Source organism: Thunnus maccoyii, chromosome 15 (assembly GCF_910596095.1).
Source record: "Thunnus maccoyii chromosome 15, fThuMac1.1, whole genome shotgun sequence".
Taxonomy (NCBI): Eukaryota; Metazoa; Chordata; class Actinopteri; order Scombriformes; family Scombridae; genus Thunnus; species Thunnus maccoyii.
The window spans coordinates 23,573,890-23,594,616 of record NC_056547.1 but is presented as its reverse complement, the minus strand read 5'-3'; the positions used below and the strand labels follow the sequence as shown (position 1 = coordinate 23,594,616).

At 40.5% G+C, this 20,727-nt stretch overlaps 2 protein-coding genes across 3 annotated transcripts; one reads left to right on the top strand and one right to left on the bottom strand.

Annotated features, from left to right (window-relative positions):
- Nucleotides 1-247: 247 nt before the first annotated feature.
- Nucleotides 248-10,393, bottom strand: nsun2 (NOP2/Sun RNA methyltransferase 2). Its single transcript, XM_042436427.1, has 19 exons — nt 10,171-10,393; nt 9,384-9,541; nt 8,847-8,951; nt 8,631-8,736; nt 8,436-8,507; nt 8,189-8,273; nt 7,846-8,038; nt 7,221-7,295; nt 6,915-7,045; nt 6,026-6,099; nt 5,722-5,852; nt 4,910-5,006; nt 4,558-4,760; nt 4,078-4,170; nt 3,830-3,965; nt 2,668-2,748; nt 1,533-1,671; nt 1,045-1,084; nt 248-940 (listed from the first exon to the last, which is right to left on the bottom strand). Exons 1-19 carry the CDS (start codon nt 10,234-10,236, stop codon nt 634-636), a joined length of 2,292 nt encoding a protein of 763 aa, XP_042292361.1. The 5' UTR covers nt 10,237-10,393; the 3' UTR covers nt 248-633.
- Nucleotides 10,394-12,289: 1,896 nt separating this feature from the next.
- On the top strand, nt 12,290-19,411 carry srd5a1 (steroid-5-alpha-reductase, alpha polypeptide 1 (3-oxo-5 alpha-steroid delta 4-dehydrogenase alpha 1)). Of its 2 annotated transcripts, XM_042436525.1 has the most exons (6): nt 12,290-12,834; nt 13,146-13,312; nt 15,339-15,440; nt 17,723-17,873; nt 17,990-18,090; nt 18,212-19,411. In XM_042436525.1, the coding sequence occupies exons 1-5, from the start codon at nt 12,503-12,505 to the stop codon at nt 18,054-18,056; spliced, it is 819 nt and encodes a 272-aa protein (XP_042292459.1). In that variant the 5' UTR covers nt 12,290-12,502; the 3' UTR covers nt 18,057-18,090; nt 18,212-19,411. The 2 variants fall into 2 exon arrangements, with proteins under 2 accessions (XP_042292459.1, XP_042292458.1); XM_042436524.1 differs by having other exon boundaries at nt 17,990-19,411.
- Nucleotides 19,412-20,727: the final 1,316 nt, after the last annotated feature.

The following is a 20,727-nucleotide window of genomic DNA, read 5'->3' as shown; positions in this document are numbered from 1 at the left end:
GAAAATGTAGTTAATATAAATGTTGCTTTGTTTTTTTTAAATGGTGAAACATTATCAGGCCTGGCCTTAAGACATTCCAGGTGACACGACACCCACTTTACCACTGTTTTAAAGGTTCATACCACCTTAAGAACCTATTTGATTCTTCATAGCTGTGTTTTATTCTGTCTGTAACAATCCCTTCCCAAACATTTACTTCAACAGCCCAAAATTATGTTGTTAAAATAAAATAATTTGACTGGTGACAGAGTTATTAACCTTTCACGCTTTTAATCAACTCCATACTTCTGTTTAATTACAGGTGTAGAAAATGAGATGGCAGTTAATAAAAACCTCTCTAAACATGCACAACTGAAAGAAAATTGTTGCCACTTGGTCAGTGGAATAAATTTGTTAAAACATTAAAAAAAACAGATACATAAAATAAAATAAGCCATTAAACTAAAAAGCTGACTTCTGCAGGAGGGGCGGGGGGGGTCCAAGAGGGAAAAAAATCCCAAGGGAGTCTATCTCTCGGAGGGAATCCTGCAGTGGCAGTGTGGTGAACAGAGAAACCCGTAGAAGTGTTTACCCTCCTCTACCACGAGAGCTTTAATACATCTTCAGTCAGTCCTTCCTGTCTCCTCTACATTCTCAGCTGCTAGTCCCTTGCTTATCTCCGTCGGTCTTTGGTTCCGATGATCCGTTTTCATCTCCGTTCTCCAAGTCCAGCTTTCCCTCATTTTCCACCGCTCCTTCCTCCCCTCCGTCCTCTACCTCTTCCTTTCCTTCCTTATCTACGTCCCTTCGTTTCTGCCCCACGCCCTGTTTGTCTCTGAAGACCTCCACGCCCAGCATTCGAAGGTAATGGAACCTCTCGTTGCGGGGGACGAAGGCTCGGATGGACGTCTTTCCCCTCCAGCCACACAGCTGGATGGGACACTGCGGCTCTGCTGGGTTACTGACAAACAGGAGATGACGGTTGGAGTCAGATGAGACCAGAAACCAGGACATCACTTCAAAATACGATGATAAAATATGTATACACGCTTAAAAACAACTTACTTTGGATTGGGAATGTACTTCAACACAATACTGCCCATTACTGTGGAGAAATAAATAGATCACTAACTGTTAATAACTAAAACAAGGAAATATTCCAAATCCCATTTCAGATGCTTTAACCCAGTTTGCCATTTGTACACTTACTTACATGAATATCTTAAAATGAGCCTGTGTAACTACAGGAACTGCTCAGCTGCTCTGGTGAGGTTAGGTCAGTGCCTTGCTCAAGGTCAACTAAAACAGCAGGAAGTTCAATTTCCTCTTTCACTTTTAGCCACCAAGCCGAGAACCTTACAATCCCTAATCCACTTTTCTAACATCTAGGCTGGGACTGACGCCCAAATTCTGTCATCTTGTTGTCACTTTCAAAACTTGTAGTATTAAATATGTAATAATATTAATATTAAGTGCTCATCTAGTTGAGTAAACATTTTCTATTTTGGAATTAAAATCTTTAAATCACATTTTAAAAGCAGTGCGGTGCGTACCCATTTTCTTGGCCTGAGCATGAGCGTCGTCCTCCAGCTTGCTGAGAAAGGGGTTCTCCTGGGTCAGCAGCACTTTGATGTCCTCCACACTCACTGTGATCATCCTGGAGCGAATGTACGGCTGAAGAGTGTAGATACCCTGATAGGAGAGGAGAGGAGAGGAGAGATGTGGTTGACAATCTGCAGACGAATACAATTAAGATTCTTTACGGTTACACAGTGCTTATAAAATGAATCAATTATCGGTTCGTCAGAGTGTGAACTCTTCCGTCTGGCTCTCATGTTATTCAGCTGTGTTCGTGTCTGTGTGTTTGCACTGAGTTCTTGTATTAACCGTCAGAGGAGCCACTTTTACAATGATTTATTATCAAATCTAAGAATATGTAGAGTGTTAAGAGTCTCAGAAATATAAGCCTCATGCATCACTTCATGTCATGAAATTAATTAGCATAGAAAAAGAGGATTTTTAGCGTTGTGTGACAATGTGCAGCTGGTGTAAAAATCTGTGGTGAGTGTTACATTTTCACAGTAACAGATTTCAAATGATAAAGACACAAAAATAGATGGATATACAGAAAATGATTTATTTTAAAAACGACAGGTTCACAGTTTTTTTTTATAAGTCTGTCTTAAAACAACAGTCAGGAGCCCAAATGATCAAACAGGTTTTGCTCACTGTAATCATTCCTCCTGTTCATACTGACCATTAGAAGATCCCCTCACAATGCACTTACAATGTAAGTGATGGGGGACAAATTCCACAGTTTATTAGAAGCTTCCGTAGAAGGATGGTAACAAAAAAATGGAATTTGGCACTATAAAGACTAATTTTAAGAGATATTGAATTGATTTGGACAGCTGAGGCCTCATACTAGCTTCAAATCAACGTTTAAATACATTTTTGCACTGAAAGAGGGCTGAGGATTTAGTCTTCAACATACATCACTTACATTGAAAGTGCAACATGAAGGGATCTCTTAATGGTCAGTATGAACAGGAGGAATATTACAGCAAGAAAAACATGCAATGTCCATTTGGGCACCTGACTGATGTTTTAGGATAGACTAAATTGTGTATGGTTGTGTACTAGTGTGACTGGCTGATGATCAGGGTGCTGTGTGTGTGTATTTGTTACCTCCTGAGCCAGTCTGAAGGCACAGCCAAACTCCTCTCCATCACTGTTGCGAGACCACACCTTCACCCCTGTGTTAATGACCTGAGGAAAAAAAAAAAAGAAAAAAAAAGCAGAATGACCCATGAATGTGTGCAAATACGATGATGCCAACATCTTCTGAATTTAATATTGCTAATTAATATCTCCCCAGAAAAATTTAATCAAGGGTGGTAATTTAAATCAAAATAAAAGACAAATTATGTTGCTAGTGGTCTGTAATATTACGGAAATGTTTTTATAATTACTGCTGTTCAGCAAACTGCCTCGCTCAAGGCATCTACTGTACGAGATATTATGAAGCTGTGGGTAAACAAAGTGCAGCTGGTCTCTCGTGTCCCAGCAGGAGTGGCTGGTGACTGTTGCTGATTTGCATAGAAAAAATATGCATGTTGTATAAGAAGTGAAGCAAAAATTAACTCTTAATTAGTCTTAATATTAAACTATTAAAAAAGCACAATTTCCTAGATTTTCTTCGTGAAAAGATATTATGGAGGACAAGGAAATCAATAATTGTACGGAAGTAACAGAGGTGTTTGGGTAAACACACAATTCAGTGTGGTTCAGGCCAACAGAAAGTGACTAAAAAGTGTAAAAACATCAAACACAATCAGGAGAACAGAGACTGAGAAACAAAACACACACACACGCGCACACACACACACACACACAGCACCACCTGTGCAGGTGCTACAAGGTGGAGGACCAGAGGGATTTAGGATAGGAGAGGGTCCCATCTGTTAGGCTGCTTCCCTCTGATGACCACACACACACACACACACACACACACACACACACACACACACACACACACACACACACACACACACACACACACACACACACACACACAAATGAAAAACAAACTGATGTAGCCAATGTAAAGCCAATATGTCCATTTCCAAAAACTGGCCAGTCTGTGTGCTTCAGCTATGATAATCATAACCCAGTTTGTTTGATTACTCTGTATAAAATTGATCAATACCAGATGCCTTGTCTGGAAATAACTGATTATTGATCTGTTGTAGTGATCATCAGATTTCCATCCAAGGAAATGTGTTACGATCACCATCAAAGCTGGGTTGTGATGTGATACAATTCTTTTGGGAAAAGAAAACACACACACCTTCATGCGCTCACTGTTATTGAGCAGCACGTTGCGCAGCTCTTTGGACACCATGTACAAGTGTCTCTTCTTGCCCTCGTGGGTTCTGGTCAGAACGTTGAGCTTGGGGAAGTTCGGGGACAAATCATAGAAAGATCTAAGTGAGAGCAAAAAAAAAAACAAAAACAAAACAAGGAGATCTGTTTAGAACTGCCACAAAGCTGAAAACAATCATCATTTCCATGTCTAATACACATAAAGATACTGACTGTATGGTGATGAAGACAGGATCGTCTTCTGTCAGGAACACAAAGGGGTCTTCTTTATAACCAAACAGCTTCATCTTCTTTAAGGGCGGAGGCCTGAAAAACAGACAATAATTTATGATACAATCATTTACTTATGTTTATTTAATTTCCAAATTCCGACTTTATTCTGGCTGTCCTGCAAAAATATTCCACGTCAATAGTTTAAATAAAGATTTCATGGAGGAAAAACATGCATTCTGTAAGAGCTTTTAATGGTGAACTGATTATTGATCATAAGATTGCCACAAAAAAAAAAACAAACAAAAAAAAAAAAATCAATGAAGGAAATAGCTAAAAATCTGGAGGACCAGTGATGGGTTCGTTGGTCTGGAGAGAGAGGAAGAATCTCTCGTTCCTTGCAATGTTATTTGATTAGTTCTTATGACTCGAGAGCCTTCAGTTTTCCTTTGTGTATTAGCTCTGCAGACCAATGTGACTCACCCACACACTCCCTCTTGTTTGGCACTGGTCTCCTGAGCCAAAGAAGCTCCTTTGGGTGCCTCCTCTTCTACTTTCCCCTCTGCGACTCCCCCTTCCCCGTCCTCCGCGGCGCTCTCAGGGAGGCGGGGAGCCTCTGCTTGGGTTGTGGCTGCCGGAGAGCATCCAGTCTGGGCCGCTGAGCTGGACGAGACGTCCTTCCTCAGCTAGGAATGGCAGGGAGAGGGGGGGGGGATGAAGAGACAAAGTCCCAGCTGTGGTTAGTAAAACTGAACAGGTGAGTGATGTGGTGGGGGGTGGGGGGGTGGGCCTACCAGTCTAATCATCCATTAAGTGTGTGTTTGTGAGAAAGTACCTTGGGATATCTTTTGTTCCAAGGCATCGGAGCTTTCTTCACCAGCACGGCCACAAAGAAACCTCCAGTGTTCTGGTGATGTGGCAGAATCCTCATGCTGACATAAAACACACACACACACACACACACACACACACACACACACACACCTTAACTGTAAACCAAGTCTTAGCTTAAATTAACAGTTTATGTTAAGGGGACTTGCTTTTTGTCCCCATAAGGAAGGCGGGTCCCCACAAAACAACTGTCTAAACAGATTTACATCCCCACAATGTAAGGAATACCTGGACCACACACACACACACACACAAATCATGCCTCTGAATTTTATGGTGCCACCTACTGTGAAAATAAACAAGGATTTTTTTCCAGCATTAAATAAACTGAGCTTTGACAATGTGTGACAATAGCTCCCTCTGCTGGCCAGCGGTTGTGTCAGTTTTAAACATTAAAGCAAAGGCTGCAGAGTACAAATGACATCATTATGTGAGTGTGCAGGTGTGAGTTTGTACGTACGTCCCTGCAGACGGCGTGTATGTGCATGTACAAAGCTGTGCCAAGAAAATAATATCAGGCACATTACTCAGCTAATGAATATGACATCAATCACCGGAGAAAAGGGTCAAAGTGTTATTTTGCATTCTTAAGAACGAAATGCTTTGAGACAAAGACTTTGAAAAAAAAAGCCACAAATCTCCACCTCGGAAAGACATCTTCATAGTCTTAGTTTAGAGTTTGCTCGTTTGGGGGTTAAACAGCCTTCCACATTGTATCACAGTACAAACTTTGACTGTGTATGTCTGTGTTCTTACCATCTCTCCAGATGCATGCTAGCCAGCTTCTCTGGGTCTTTTGGCGGGAACATGGTGGGGCGGATCTGTGTGTGGCGACTGCTCGGAACCTCGGACCAGTCTGAGAACCACTGGCCGTCTTTGGTCATCAGCTACGGAGACAATTGTTTAAGTGCTTGATGCAACCAACTAACATACAGTCAGGACCACAGACCTACAAAGTTCAGTCTGACTGAGTCGAAATGTTTTCATGATTTTAACGCTGTTTTCCTTCATGCTTTGTTGTCGTTGGTATGTTTTTTGTAACGGCTAAATGTTCCAGTACCTTCCAGGAAGTGACCCCAGGCATCCACTTCAGCCCTGGCAGATCAGCTGAGCTGTCAGCCAGCTCCAACGCTCCTGGCGATGTGGATAAGAGAGACATTACAGCTTGGCAGTAAATGAGTGACTATATTTAGATATAATCTTCATATATTGTGAAATCTTCAGCCTGTCAAAAATGAAGGCGGTCTTTAAGTTAAAGAATCAAGACGTGCTTGTGCAGGTCTGCTGCTCGTCACAGTGTGTCTTAGCAAACGTGACCAGTGGTTATAATGATAAAAACAAAACTTTTGTTTTTACACTTGTTTTAGGGACTGCCTGTCTTCATACCAGCAGATATAAACATCAGTCCATTTTCCAAGACACGGGCTCATTATTGTGTAACAAGCTAGTTATTCAAAATAAAATCAGCTTCCAGACTAACAAATAAAAATATCAGCTGGTTTAGTGATTGAGTGACTAGTTGTAAGCTTGTTGTAAACTTGTTAATATTGTAGGTAACTTTGTGTCAAAGATGGCCTTTTTAATCTGATATCTGCAGTGGATGTGCTGCTGTCAGGTCACATGATTTTCTCATAAATGTGCATCTGTTTTCCCAACTCTGAGAAATTTATAGTAGGCTATGAGACTCAGTTACGGCTGAGACGTTTGACTTGTTCTTACTGTATGTGCTGATAGTGACCGCAAGTTAAGAGCCAAAAGCAAAAAAGGTCCAAATGAAAAAACAAGCAGGCCACCTAATGTCAATCAATATACTATTCATGAAGAAACATTTTAGTAAAAGGAAATAAAATAACTGCATGAAACAAAACTGCAATTGAAGTTCGATTTGGGAGAAAAAACAAAAAAAGCGCATATTGCTTAAGTTGTATACGCCTGTGAGAGTTTGTTACCTTCGCTCTTCTCCAGCAGTGCTGCTATGACAGCTTCGTCCTCTATAGGGTTGAGTGAACAGGTGGAGTAGACCATCCTCCCTCCCACAGCCAGCTGTTCAACACCGCGCACTGCGATACGCAGCTGGAGTCTGGCGAACACACATACATGCTCTGTAATACTGCCAACTCTTTTTAATTAGCACCAAAAGAACACACTCCATTCCCTTGCCATTTAGTCAATTTGATCTATCACACGAGTGCATGAATTCCTATGTTGTCACGCAACTATGAGCACACGCTCATGCAGGCGTTCTCTCTGCTCACCCGTGGAGGTGCAGGCTGTTGCTGGTCGTCCATTTCTTCCACACGTCTATGTTCTTCCTCATGGTGCCGTCCCCGCTGTGTGAACACAGAAGCAGAGAGCAGCGGCGGCAGTCAGACACATCATCGGTTTGGCCCGAGGTGCTGAAACCACCAGAGAACCCCGACACTTCTCACAGGGCAAAAATGTCTGCGAAGCACAAACTGTCTAAACGCTGGGCTATAGCTCACTGCTCACATCACTGCTGCCTGCCTGCCTTGCTCTGTCTTCATTACTGCTTTTCCTCCCCTCCCTCTCCCTCTGTTGTGTTTGGCAGGGACCCCTGGCTTCAGCACTACAGCTGGCCGAACTCAGCCAGCACTGCAAACTAAGGCAGGTCTGTTTTGGCCACAAAATGAAGCTAGACTTCAAGTGAAGAAGGCATTTACACGAGCGTAATGTTTTACCGCTAATCAAGTACTGAAACATCAAGAAGTAAATATTAGTATTAACAGCCCTTTTGTAGATACCCTGCGTTATCCACTCCCTCCTCAGACTTCTAAACCCTAACCCGACTGAAATAACACCCATCAGTGACGCAGACACAAGCCAGATATATGACGCAATGTGCTGCAGCCGTCTGCTGACCTGCAGGGCACGTCACACAGGATGCGGTCGTAGAAGAGGATGTCCTTCTTGCCGTCTGATTGGACCTGCAGCGAGGGGATGCAGGAGGCGTCGTGGTTGATCACCATGATGCAGGGGCTGTTGAGACGCTTGGCCTGGTGCACCAGCAGGTAGCAGCGCTTGTTGTCCACATCATTGGCAATGACAAAGCCCTCTGAAAGGTGAAGGACTGGGTCAGATTTAAATACTCTTAATGCAGTGGCACTGCAGTAGCAGGGACTGCTGTTAATTTCCTCTTGTTCTAATTAAAATAAAAAGAAATCAATTATTATAAACAGCTTTCCCAGTAAAGTGCATTTCTTACCTGGAAATGGCACTTCCATGTCAGCATGCAGCATCTCAATCAGCTGGGCCGTCTTTGACCCGGGAGCTGCACACATGTCCAGGATCTGAACAAAAACACATGCATGACCAACGCTTCAAATTTTTATTTTTATTTATTTTAAACACAGCTGTTGTCAAGCCACGGGGAATGTGTGTTGTCCAGTGAGAAGAGGAAGAAAATAATGAGTACTGACAGATTTAACATTCAAAGACAGCACTCCTTTTACCTTGTGATGGGGCTCAATCTTCAGGAGGAGAGGAGGGATCATACTGACAGCTTCCTGTCGGCTGATGTTACCCTGCAAGGACAAACACAAACATAAAACTAATGTCTGTATTTCTCTGGCAACTTCTGACATTTTGTTTTCCTTATTCCTGTCAGAGTGACAGAAATTTCTGATTTTCTGTTTGGTCTGACTCACCGACTCAGTCTCGCTGACCAGAAACTGGTGGAACTTCTCCAGCAGGGGAGACTTCCTAATGATCTTTCTGCTCATGTTGGTGTGCCAGGCCTGTTCATCAGGATACCTGGGCAAGACAGGTACAGTGTGAGTTTTTCTTTAATCTGTGTTTCCTGTGCGAAGTGACTACATGTATCTGTGTTATGTAATTTTTGGATAAACGATGTGAGGTATTACCAGCTGAGAGGCTGTGGAGCCTCAAACTTCTGGCCATCAATTTCCAGCTCCTGAATATCCTTAAAGTATTTTTCCTTCAGACAGTGGAGGATCTCCTTGGCATGGCTGGAATAAGTCGGAGAGGAAGAGAAACTGAACATGTGGTAACTGAGGTACCTTTGAATATTTGGTAGCATCAGGCAGCAGTGATCCAACATTAAAAATCCAGTAATTCAAACCACTGTCTTCCTTAAAAGCCCAAACATGGGAGCTTAGATCAAGAGACAGCAGGTGTGCAAAACAATATATTTCATGTCCTGAAAAACGGGAATTCAAAGGTGAGAAATGTGCAACAGATAAAAGAGTATGACTTCTAAGATTTGAAAATTTGAGCAGTATCTTAGGTCAGAAAAGTCTTGAATGATGATATATGGGGTGCATACACCTGTCAAGGAAAAAGCACGTTCATTTTACAGTATCTTGCATCGTGTAGAGCGTGACACTTGGCATGCACAAGACAAAGAGTATGAACCGGGGTCATAAATCTGTCCATCTCACCTCTTGTATCCAGTGATGCGGATGGTTGCTGGCAGCGGTTCCCTCATCGCATCCATGAACTGTTCGAACTCTCCATCAGGCACCAAGCCCTGTTCCTTGTAGTAGTGCTCAAACAGCTTATTCTCCTTGACAATGTCAGCATAGCCAGCTCCCCAGCCCTGAAACACATGGATGCATGGATATCAGTGTGGGTCATTGAAATCTGCCTTTACAAACTTTACTGGAAAAGCACCTACTAAATGTCTATGTTTAATGTTCAAAAATCCTTAAATGTAATGTTTTGTCTTATGGGAGAATGTAACTGACTTGCAAAACATGTCATAAGATCTGTTGGCATGGTCTAATGGTCATTTTCATCATACCTTGCATATTTCAATAAAGTTTCCTACTTTTTAATGACCCTGCTTGCTATTGCTCGCCACTTTGTTTTGATTAAATTTGACTACACATACGCATGGACACATTAAATTAACACAATTTTGAGCGAAGTCTGGTGAAGCCTCACAGTCTCTCCACACAACAAAGAGCCACGTAAAGTTAAAAGGTGACAGGTGGCCACACATGGCTTTGAAATGAGCTGATTTAACGGAAGCTAACAGCAAAGCTTCGTGATGTTGCAGCTGTTCAGTCGTGTCGTAGCTGCGTGGCTGCACAAGTTTAATAAAGTTAAAAGCCACTGTAGTGCTCTCAGTTCCCTTCTTGTGTAGTTCCGTTAAATAAAAGGTGTTATATGGCCTGACTGAGCTCCTAACATTAGCAGGAGTTGCAGCAGCAGTGTGAATCTTACAGCGTTGTCTCTGTTGTCTCTGCCAGCAGGCTGGTTCTTCTGCCGCTGCCTGCTTCTCTTCCCCATGTCGGAATAACAGACGACTCTGGAGAAAAGTCTGCGGAACGACGTGGTGACAGGATGCAAAGAAAAGTATCTCTCAACTCGGATAAAATGTGAATCTACTGTGCGTTAAACGTGTTGCCTCTGACGCACGTGAGTCAGGACCTTTCCGGCTGCCCCGAAATCTGCCTGAAATAAAATTAAAACATCTCTCAGTTCGGAACATTTCGTGCGATTTATGAGATATTATCTCACCGGCTATAATTTTAATTTCTATAGTGTAGTATAAAATTCTCAAAATGTAAACGCAATTCACATAAAAATGCATTTTGTTTTGTTTTTTCTTTTTTTGATATTCTAATACTATAATGCATTTATTTATAGCTTGAATGTCGCATAAACGAAGTTAGAAGCGTGCATTTTTCTAAGATAATGTATCAGTGAAGCGAGCGACCAGGTAACTAGGTGATTGTTTACGGAAAGTAATGCATGCAAAGTGATTTATGAATATGTATTGATGACGTCAGACACCACACGACGTTGAATAACTTCGATTTTCAAACCAAGCGTTTTGATTGGTTGATAAGATTCAATACCATATCTGTTCAGGGACTGTGATTGGTCCTCCTGGGAAAGCCCATGAGTCGGAGGCGTGTATTGTATGCCACCTATAGCGTCCGTCAATTTTAACCCTTTCAGACTGTTCGGGTCAAACATTTTGACGTTTGAAAGCAATAAGAACACCCTAAATTACATTATTTAAACCTGAAATTTCATAACTTTTCCTAAAGTGGCCCATAATATATAAAAATGGAAATATTTCAAAATTATTCATTTTTGTGCAGCTGGTATTATTTTTTGCACATAGAGGGTGTTCTGGGTCAGTGTTGGTTGATGGTTTTAATGGTTATAATGAAACCTACCATTCAAGTGTTTTTGTATCCTTCACTTTCAATAAATTAATAGAAATAATTATGGCTTTCATGTTCTCCTGTTTTAGATAACATTAGATCATAATATAGTGTGACTGTGAATGTATTTTCTCTATAAAAGAATAGCGTCTAACCTAAAGAAAACACCCTCTCAGCTCTCTAAAACATGAATGAAAGATCAATTACCCATTTATTAATGACTGAGAAGATATCTAGGGATGCAAAATAGAACTGTGGTTCAAAATTTAGTATAGGGACTAATTATAAAGGAATACTTAAGCCTGGAAGGGTCAGAATATAACACAATATTAATTAGTTGTGAATTAGTAGTTACAGTTATTTTGTTTTCATTTATCTTTGTGTCTTGCTGAAACTATTTGCCCCATAAACTGTATATAAAAATGGACAATGCATCTCCACTTCCTGCTGCTATGCAAAAGTGAAGCCAAAAAAACATCTGGATGAGTGGATTGACAGGTCCTCCAACAAATTTACACCCTCATCCTAATACTGATGCCTCAGTCAAATCTAGATTTCTGGTTAGTGGCAGATAGGCCTACAATGCTTAGTCAAATATCAAACTGTGAAATATTCCCTGCACCACTTACTGATCACTGCTGTATTGATTTATCAGTAACACCTCTAATGCAGTCTACCAGATAAAAAGGACACTGGAAATTCAATGCCAGTCTTCTAAACTATGATGAATGTTGTAATGGCATGAAAGTCTTGATTCAGGAGTCTTACAGGATGACTCCATGTTATCATATACTCAGAAATTGAAGTTTTTAAAATACAAAATCTGCCAATTCATTATATATTATTTATATATAATATATGTTATATATTATTATACATATTCAATCTCCTTCAGAATATATATATAGAACATAAACGGCTTGGAAGAAAAAAAAATATAAGAGATACATTTGATCAGCAGAGAATGACAAAAATAAACTCCATAAACTCCAATAAAACCCATATTATGAAAGAAAAGCTCAAGGGGCATTTATAAGATCTAAGTGGATTAAAGAAGGAGAGAAAAATTCTGTGTATTTTTTTAAGACAAAATCGACAGGAGAGGAATTTATTTATCCAGATTGACAGTGGTTTTACTTTGTCAGGCAGATTTGGTGGCCAGCCGGAAAGGTCCTGACTCACGTGCGTCAGAGGCAACGTTTGCCTACAAGTATACCCAGCTGCAGCCGCAACAGCCACTTTACTACCCACCCACTTTACTACCAGACACACCCACTTGGGCAGATTTAGGTATGAGGTGGGTGGCTGGTTAGGGGAAAGGGTCAGGGGTCAGCGGGGTGTGTCGTGTAGTATAGGCTGAGTGTGCCGGCTGCGGCTAGATGCTCTTCTTCGCCGCCGTGATGGACGCGCTCCTCTCCAGGCTCTTCCCCTCGGAAGAAGATGAGCTGTACACTTTAGACTGCATGGCTTACTTCATGGTTTTTATGGCAGCTTGCACTTTTGTTACTCTGCTTTTCGAGAATGTGCCATACGGCCGGTATGCCACCAGCAAATACGGATTTCCAGTTAACGTCAAGTTTGCCTGGTTTGTTCAGGAGCTGCCTGCCTTCCTGCTGCCTGTGTGTCTGGTAGTGTGGACATCCTCTGCAAAAACATCTCTTCTGCCCAATCAGCTGCTCATAGCGATGTATCTCTGCCACTATGTTCAGAGGTAGGTGACCACATTCATTTAAACCATGACTTTACACCCTAGAAGCACTTAGTGTTGGTTAATGATCGACTAGTATCGCCAGCATACCACTGTATTGTATGTTTCCCAGTGTGTTTGTAAGGCAGCCCTACCCTTACATAAACTGACTAGTATCTGAATAATTCATTCATTCAGTATTGTGCACAAGAAGAGGTTAGAATGTAAATGTACAAATCGCATTATATGAGTATAAGTTAACTAATAAATGTCTGTATTTCAAAGCATGTATTTGAAATAATATGTTGTGTTAATATATATTTTTTCTGCAACAGATCCATTATTTATCCATTTTTAATTCGAGGAGGTAAGCCAACCCCATTCATCTCATTTGCCCTGGCCTTTGTTTTCTGCGTCTATAATGGCTACATGCAGATCAGGTACCTGAGCCATTATGCTGAGTACCCTGCAGATTGGGTTACACATCCATGCTTCATCGCAGGTAGGTTTTCTGTGTCTGCACCCCCCCCCCCCCCCCCCCCCACTTTTCACAAGGGAAATGTCAATTGTTTTGTTTTGGTGGCACCTTTTTCTATGTGAAATAGATCTGGTTTGGCATTAACACTCACAACACTCACATTGTAAGTAGTATCAGATTAATGAATGCTGCGTTAGCATAGGAGACACAACAAATTATTTATATGTTATAATGAAAGATGTCATTAGAAAAAACATTAAGGATTTTAAAAGACTTTTAAAAGAGCTACAAGAAGAATACTCAAGTTTACATGTGATAAAAAATAATCAAGTTTGGTTAATAAACTACAAAAAGTACAAGTTACTGTTTTAATATTGTGTAGTTTGTGCAGATTAGGGTGAAATAATGTAAATAACAGCACTGGAGGATGTTTTAATTAATTAGGGAGGAACAGAGTAAGATGACAGTAAGGATAACAGGATGCCTGTCTCTCCCAGTTCATCCCTTCTACCCCTCTTCCTTCTCTCCACTTGTCTTTCTCCATTTGAAATGAAATGGCCAAACTTTGCTCAGAAACAGGGCTATCATTCAAACCAGTTTGTCCATCTTTTATCTTTGTTTGGCTTCTCTGGCTTTTTAAGCAAACGCAGGAAACAGTCAATTTAAAGTTTAAGTTTTCTGCTGTTTCTCTCCCTCAACTCCCCTTACTATTAAATTGTCAGAGAAGAAAGTGGACTGGAGGGACTGGAGCACACCGATTAATTCACAGCCTTTAATTGTGCAAACAGACTAACATTTCAACAGTACTGTGTCTTCATTAGAGTCAAAGTGTACTTTGGAAGTCCACTCTCCTCCAATTGAGAAGCACCTGATTCAGCTGCATTTTGCTGGCAGATGCTGTTTCAACAGCTACTAAATTGTGCATTTTGGGGCAGATAATGACAAAGTGAAAAGTAGAGTACTACTGAAAAAAATGCTCAGGTAGAAATAATGGTTTAAAAGAAGAGATGTAAAAAGTAGTTATTAGATATAACATAAGATCACATTTTGACTCATTTTGTGACCTCAAACGTTTTACTATCAACACTGACTGGACAACGGGGCAGATAGACAATATATACAGTATGTACAATATGTACTGTTGTCTGTACATTACAGACTGTCTGCAGTAGTGAGTAGTTTGTGTAAATGGGGCAATTACCATCATTATGAATCTCTTACTGACCGTCATATATATCCCAACTTTCAGTAAATACAGTGTCCAAAACCCATATCTGTATTGCCTGATGATCAGATTGAATTGCGATTTCATTTTGAATCATTGAAAAAAAAATCTGAGATGTGACAATTCAAAGGTCTGGAACAAGGCTGATGTTTGATTTAGTCAACTGAAGCTGTCCATAGTCCATCCACCCCAGACACCCACAGTCTTTAATTGGTCATACTGTAATTAATCAGGACAAACGTGTCAAAAGTGGCCCATCATGAGTTATGAAAGAACATGCACTGGTGTTGTTTTTATTTATTGTGGAGTATTTTATAAAATGATTATTTGACTATATTTGTGCAGTGTGGAACGCTATATCTCAGGTATATTTAAAGTAACTGAAACGTTGATTTCAAATTGTCTTCAGGACTTTGATGATGTGGTTTGATTGACAGGCCACTGTCAGTCTGGACAAAACAGTAGCTCATCAGATTTGAATCAAATATAGCTAAATTCTGATTGGTGCTCAGGGGATTGTGACGTCACCTTTTTCCAACTGAGCCCTGCCTACTTCACACCAGAGCACAGACAAAACAAATAGAAAATGTATCATGTGAAATAATCCAGTTTAAACTTTAAAAAAGTGTTCATGTAGGTTGACATTACTCGTACTAAAAAGCTGGTAGAGAAAGTAGGTTTTCGGGGCCTTTAAGCACTGCAGATCATATCATCTGAATGAATACTGTTAATAGGTGCTGGAACTTTTAAAAACACAGCTTGGCTGTATGACTTTCGGTCAGTAAAATGTCACGCTAAAGCAGCTTTTGGCTGGATCGTTTCCAGGGTCTGTACTGTGGTTTGTTGGTTGGCTGGTGAATGTGCACTCTGACCACATCCTGAGGAACCTGAGAAAGCCTGGAGAGACTGGTTACAAGATTCCCACAGGTAAGGCTTTTAGTCATAAAAACACTAGGACCAATTATTTTTCTCACCACATCGAACAAGTCTTGTACTCCTATTACATCTAGCTTTCAGTGAAGGGAAACTTCAGACAAGATGTAAGTTATAAAATATATTTATTACACTACTGCTTCTAAGTACAGTTTAGAGGTACTGATACTGTGCTTTATACTTTTACTCCACTACACTATAGTACTTTTACTCTGCTTTATTCACTGTAGTTGTTGGCTGTAGTTACTCGGCCACCAGGACTATCTATAATTAAAAATACTTAGATTTTAGTCTCTGAAAGGGTCCATTGTTCACAGTGAGTATTTTTAATTTTATATACAGGACACTTACTATTACATCATGATGCCAGTTCCACTTTAGTTGGGAGTTTAAATACTTTTTCCATTGCTGCTGAGGAGTGACATGAAAGTCAAGAAAGCAGTAATTATATCATGGCACAGATCACCGCGGTCTCTGTACGGAGCTCAAGATGCTAATTTCCCAGTGTGGTCGTATGATTATACAGGATCACACTGTAAGCAGAATCACAGGTTGTCACTAGTTATCTTTCCCTCCCTGCCTTTGCCCTCTGTGAGCCTTTACATTAGTGGATAAAAAGGTTTTTGCTGCTTTGACTCTAATGCGGTCCAACTCAGCTTGTGTGTGTAAGTGACTCACAATACTCGTAGTGTTTGTGTGTAGTTTTGCTTTAGCTGACACAGAGAAAGAAAATGTCTAAACCACAGAGTGTTGATAGTAATCATGTTAGATGGCAAACCGACCCTGCACTGGAACATGTACTATACATTATGTGTCTGTGTACACTGTGGTGGCCAGACTGATTTGTGACTCATGCTAAATAAAGCATTCAGTCTATGAACTGTAAAAAAAAATATTCATTTAACCAAGAGTTAGATGAGAGGGCTGATACCGCTCTCATGTCTGTACGGTAAATATGAAGCTGTAGTCAGCAGTCGCTTAGCTTAGTTTTGCATAAAGACTTGAGACGGGGGGGAAACAGCTAGTCTGGCTCTGTCCAAATCTAACAAAATCCACCTCCTCAGCACCTCTACAGCTCAATAATTAATCAGCTCAATAGTTTAATCTGTACAAAAGCCAAATCTTCTCCTCTTTCATCCTTGTACACTATGTTTAATTACCATCTAACTCTCGGCAAGAAAGTGAATAAAAGTATTTCCTAATATTGAATTGTCCTTTTAAAACAAGGACTTATAGAGCCCATCACTCTGCATGTATAAGTTCTTTAAACAAGTCAATTAACCCTGAAAACAGTTAATTGCACTGCTTTTCTTTTATTTCACTTGTTCAAAACAAATTTGGGTGAAAACCTTTTTTGAATGTATATTATTTATTAGTTTATTTCTTATCCAACTTCACTGACATTTAAAAACAGCAGTGTAAAGGTTCTGGGGTCCGCTCAGCTGCCAATTTGCACTCATAGCTGCACCGCAACTAAAAACAAATGGAAAAACAGGTGGATATTTTCTACAGTGTATGACCTTTACCATGTGAAAATAGATGTCATTCTATGAGATGTGACAAGTAAGGGAGGGGGGGTTGAATAAACAAGATTTTGGCCCATCCCTAAATTCCTTTTGACAAACAGCCCAGGCCTAGTATGTATTGAAAAAGCAAAATAAAATCTACACTTCTGCTTTTTCAGGTCACATACTGTAATAGGAAAATTTAAACCGCACATTGGCTGTTGACTTTTATAAATGAATCAGTAATCATAGCAGATTCTTAAACACAATTGGCTCAGCTCACCAGCAACATAGTCACAACAATAGCACCTTTAGCCTGAACTCACGATGAACCTGTTGAAATAATCCATCCCGGACCCTTACGGAAAATAAAGTGAAGAAAGGCGAGGTAGGGGGAAGCTGTGAGCTGTGTTGCTCCAAATGAACTTCCAGGCATGTCTGGAATCCCCACAGCCAAGAATCTGCCATTTTCACATAGAGGGTAGCAGCACGACTGCACACACACGGCCTACAGTCAAGTAGTGAGTGCTCAGCCACCTATGGTCAGTGTAGAACCAGCTGTGTTGATGTCCTTCGAGTTTTTAGCAGCGTACAGGCTCAAAATTACATTGAGAGATAGTTTAAAACGACATTAGTCATTGATTTCCGGTACATAAAAGACCATAAAATGTGATTTTCCCCTTGAGGAAAATATTTGGGTTTGCTTTTGCTCCAGTGAACATATGAACAGACAAGCATACCTGTCCTCATTTCTGTGTCTTCCACCCACAGGCGGAATGTTTGAATATGTGTCTGGAGCCAACTTCTTAGGAGAGATAACAGAGTGGGCAGGCTTCGCTCTGGCCGGCCACTCTGTTCACAGTTCAGCCTTCGCCCTCTTTACCGCAGTGGTCCTCGCCAGCAGGGCTGTGGCCCACCACAAGTAAGAATAATAACACACAGACACACAGGAAGAAGGTTTTCATAGAGTGTATTGCACACTTTGAAGCAAATACTTGTATTAATAGAAGAAAATGGCTCTTTCCCTTCTCTTTTCAGATGGTACCTTGCTAAGTTTGAAGACTACCCGAAAAATAGGAAGGCGTTGATTCCTTTTCTGTTCTAGAAAACGCTACAGGCACTGGAAGTTTTACAATAAGGTATTTGCTTACAGTGACTGAGAAGACCATTCCCATAATATTTTTTTTTTCTAATTTAGTATAGCTCTGATGTCAGAACAAGCATTGAAGATACAGATTTTTTTTTTGTCATTGAAAACAGATTGAAACACATGTTTCAGGCTTGTAAATGATCTCATCTGAGCTGAGAGCAAGCAACAGTTGAAAGCCATCATCTTAAAAAGACTTTTATTGTTGCCATTACTTTGGTAATAATGTCCATAAAGCACTGAGGAACTTCAACAACAATGAACTAAATGTACTGGAAGTGTTGTGCCTGCAGGAGAGGCAACATTTAGCGCTCCTCTACAGGAAATAAGATAGTGAATGGAGCATACCGCAACAGTAATACACTGGATTTATAACACTCTGCGCAAGCAATAAATAGCTCTCTCGTTTTAAGACTCTCCGCTGATCTGCATATTCTCCCAGATGGAACATGAAGTTTGAAATGCAAAGCGGACATTTCAAGATTTCATTCATCCTCAAGAGTCATCTGTTGCAAATCAATCTTTTTAACATCCATTCCAAATTTAAACGGATGGGACCTTAAATTAAGCTCAACTCGTTTTCCTGCCTCTGAATGACTTTTCTACGTACCTCTTTGCCCCCCCACCCCCACCCCAACTCTTGAAAGAGAGGCCAAAATGAAACTGCATCTTCATCCTGTAAAGACTGAGACTGTAGCAGGCCTGTTCTCCGGATACTGGGCTGCAGGGAAATCAAATGGAGATCAAGCATGGCTCTCAATAGCTCGACCATGCCTGAAATGAGAAGAATAGAACATTGCCTCAACACATCATTCTGTCAACGTATTCAGGGACAATCTTTGGGGTATTAAGAGACAGAGATCAAAGAAGAACTGGTGAAGTAAAGAGGAAGATCAGGAGCATAGAAAGGAAATGCAGCTATCAATCTTCTACATCTCTTTTGGTCTGGTATTGTTTTACAGTACAGTACATACTTTTCAGCAGTGATGTCTCACTTTGTAGATACTAATTTTTATCCAGATTTTATCCACTGTCACTACTTGAATTCATATACCAGTGAAAATGACACAGGGTCAACCATTAAGCTCAACATTTCACCGAGCTGTAGATCAGTGTTTATACTGAAGCTTTAGTTTCCACATTGTGCCTGCGCCCAGAAGTTCCAGCTGCAATTTCATCCCATAACTCTTCATCAGTTCCCCCTTTCACACTGCAGGACATCCTCCAACAACAGTCGCAGCCAAGGTCATGTCATTATGAATTTTAAAAATGGGTTGTATTTAAAATAAATTTATTTTGTCATCATTTTTACACACGGTGTCATCAATAAATTATAGGACCGTTGTATCGGAGTGTGATGAAAAATGAAGGCTGCATGTCGGTGAAAGCTATGCAGACTGACATCCTTCATGTTAGAGGTCCCCGATGTCTGTCTCTTCCAGGCTATTTCCTCTGTGTATCCTCTTTATCCACGCTTCTTGTAATTGCATAACTATATTACACGGCCTGTATTTACTGAGGCTGCCATCTGAGTATAATGCCATTTGTCTTCAGCTGGACACCAAGGGATTTTCTTTTTATATGCAAAGCGTTTCAATGAACTGTCTTGTAACTCACAAACTCACATTTTTCATGTTTCTGCTCTGCAATATCAGGCTAGTTCCTCAGACTGCACCACCTGTAGGAAAGAAAAGCAACAGCAGTGGCAGTCTGGACCTGCAATGTCACCTCCTACAGGCAAAGATAGAAATAGTTTATTTAATTTTAACACTTGTACCACCTGCGGACAAAGAGTGTTAAAGCTGCAGTTTTACTATTCTTTTTTTTTATTTTTATGGCTGCTCCTTTTTGTGTTTGTGTTCATGAGGTTCAGAACACCAAATATTAGTTACATTTTATTTTTTCTGTCAAAACATGTATGAATGTATGGAAGTATTCAGGTACTAGACCAATAGAGATGTGACTGTGAAAACAGTCAGCTGACCAGAGCTAACTATTCTGGCTGTAAACCAAATATGTAAATTCTTTCAATTAGACTAAAATTTGTAGTGAAATAATTAATGTAATTATCCATTACAAAACTGTGGTGCTTTTTTTTTTGTCTATATGTTTTTGCCTATGACTAGAATGTTCTTAGGATCCCCTCCGTCCCTCTCTATGCTAACCAGAAGGGCAGTCCTGTTGGACAAAAGACACAAAAAATATGCTCCAATTAACATAACATTAGTTAGTACCAACACTAGTTAGTTTAAAATAAGTAATAAAGACTCATACATGCTAACAAATAGCATCTACTGTATCAAAAAGACAAAAAAGTGCAGCTCACTCATACAGATGGTGCCAATGTTAAAATAAATGAAACTATATTATTCCTTGCCTGTGGATGGAGGACATCGGCATGTCTAAACTGCTACTTTAATGTTACTTTGCTTTCCTGTAGGTGGTGCAGGTTGACAACTGGCCTTTTTTTACTCGGGGCTATGGCTCTGGGTAGCTCTTTGTGATTTGGCCATGAGCAGCCACCGTACAATGTAGCAGGGAGCCAGCTACTGGTGGCTAACAGCTAGGCTAGTGGTTTCTAAAAGTTAAAAAAGTATCTTTTGGTGGCCACTTAGCAACTGCTTTTACT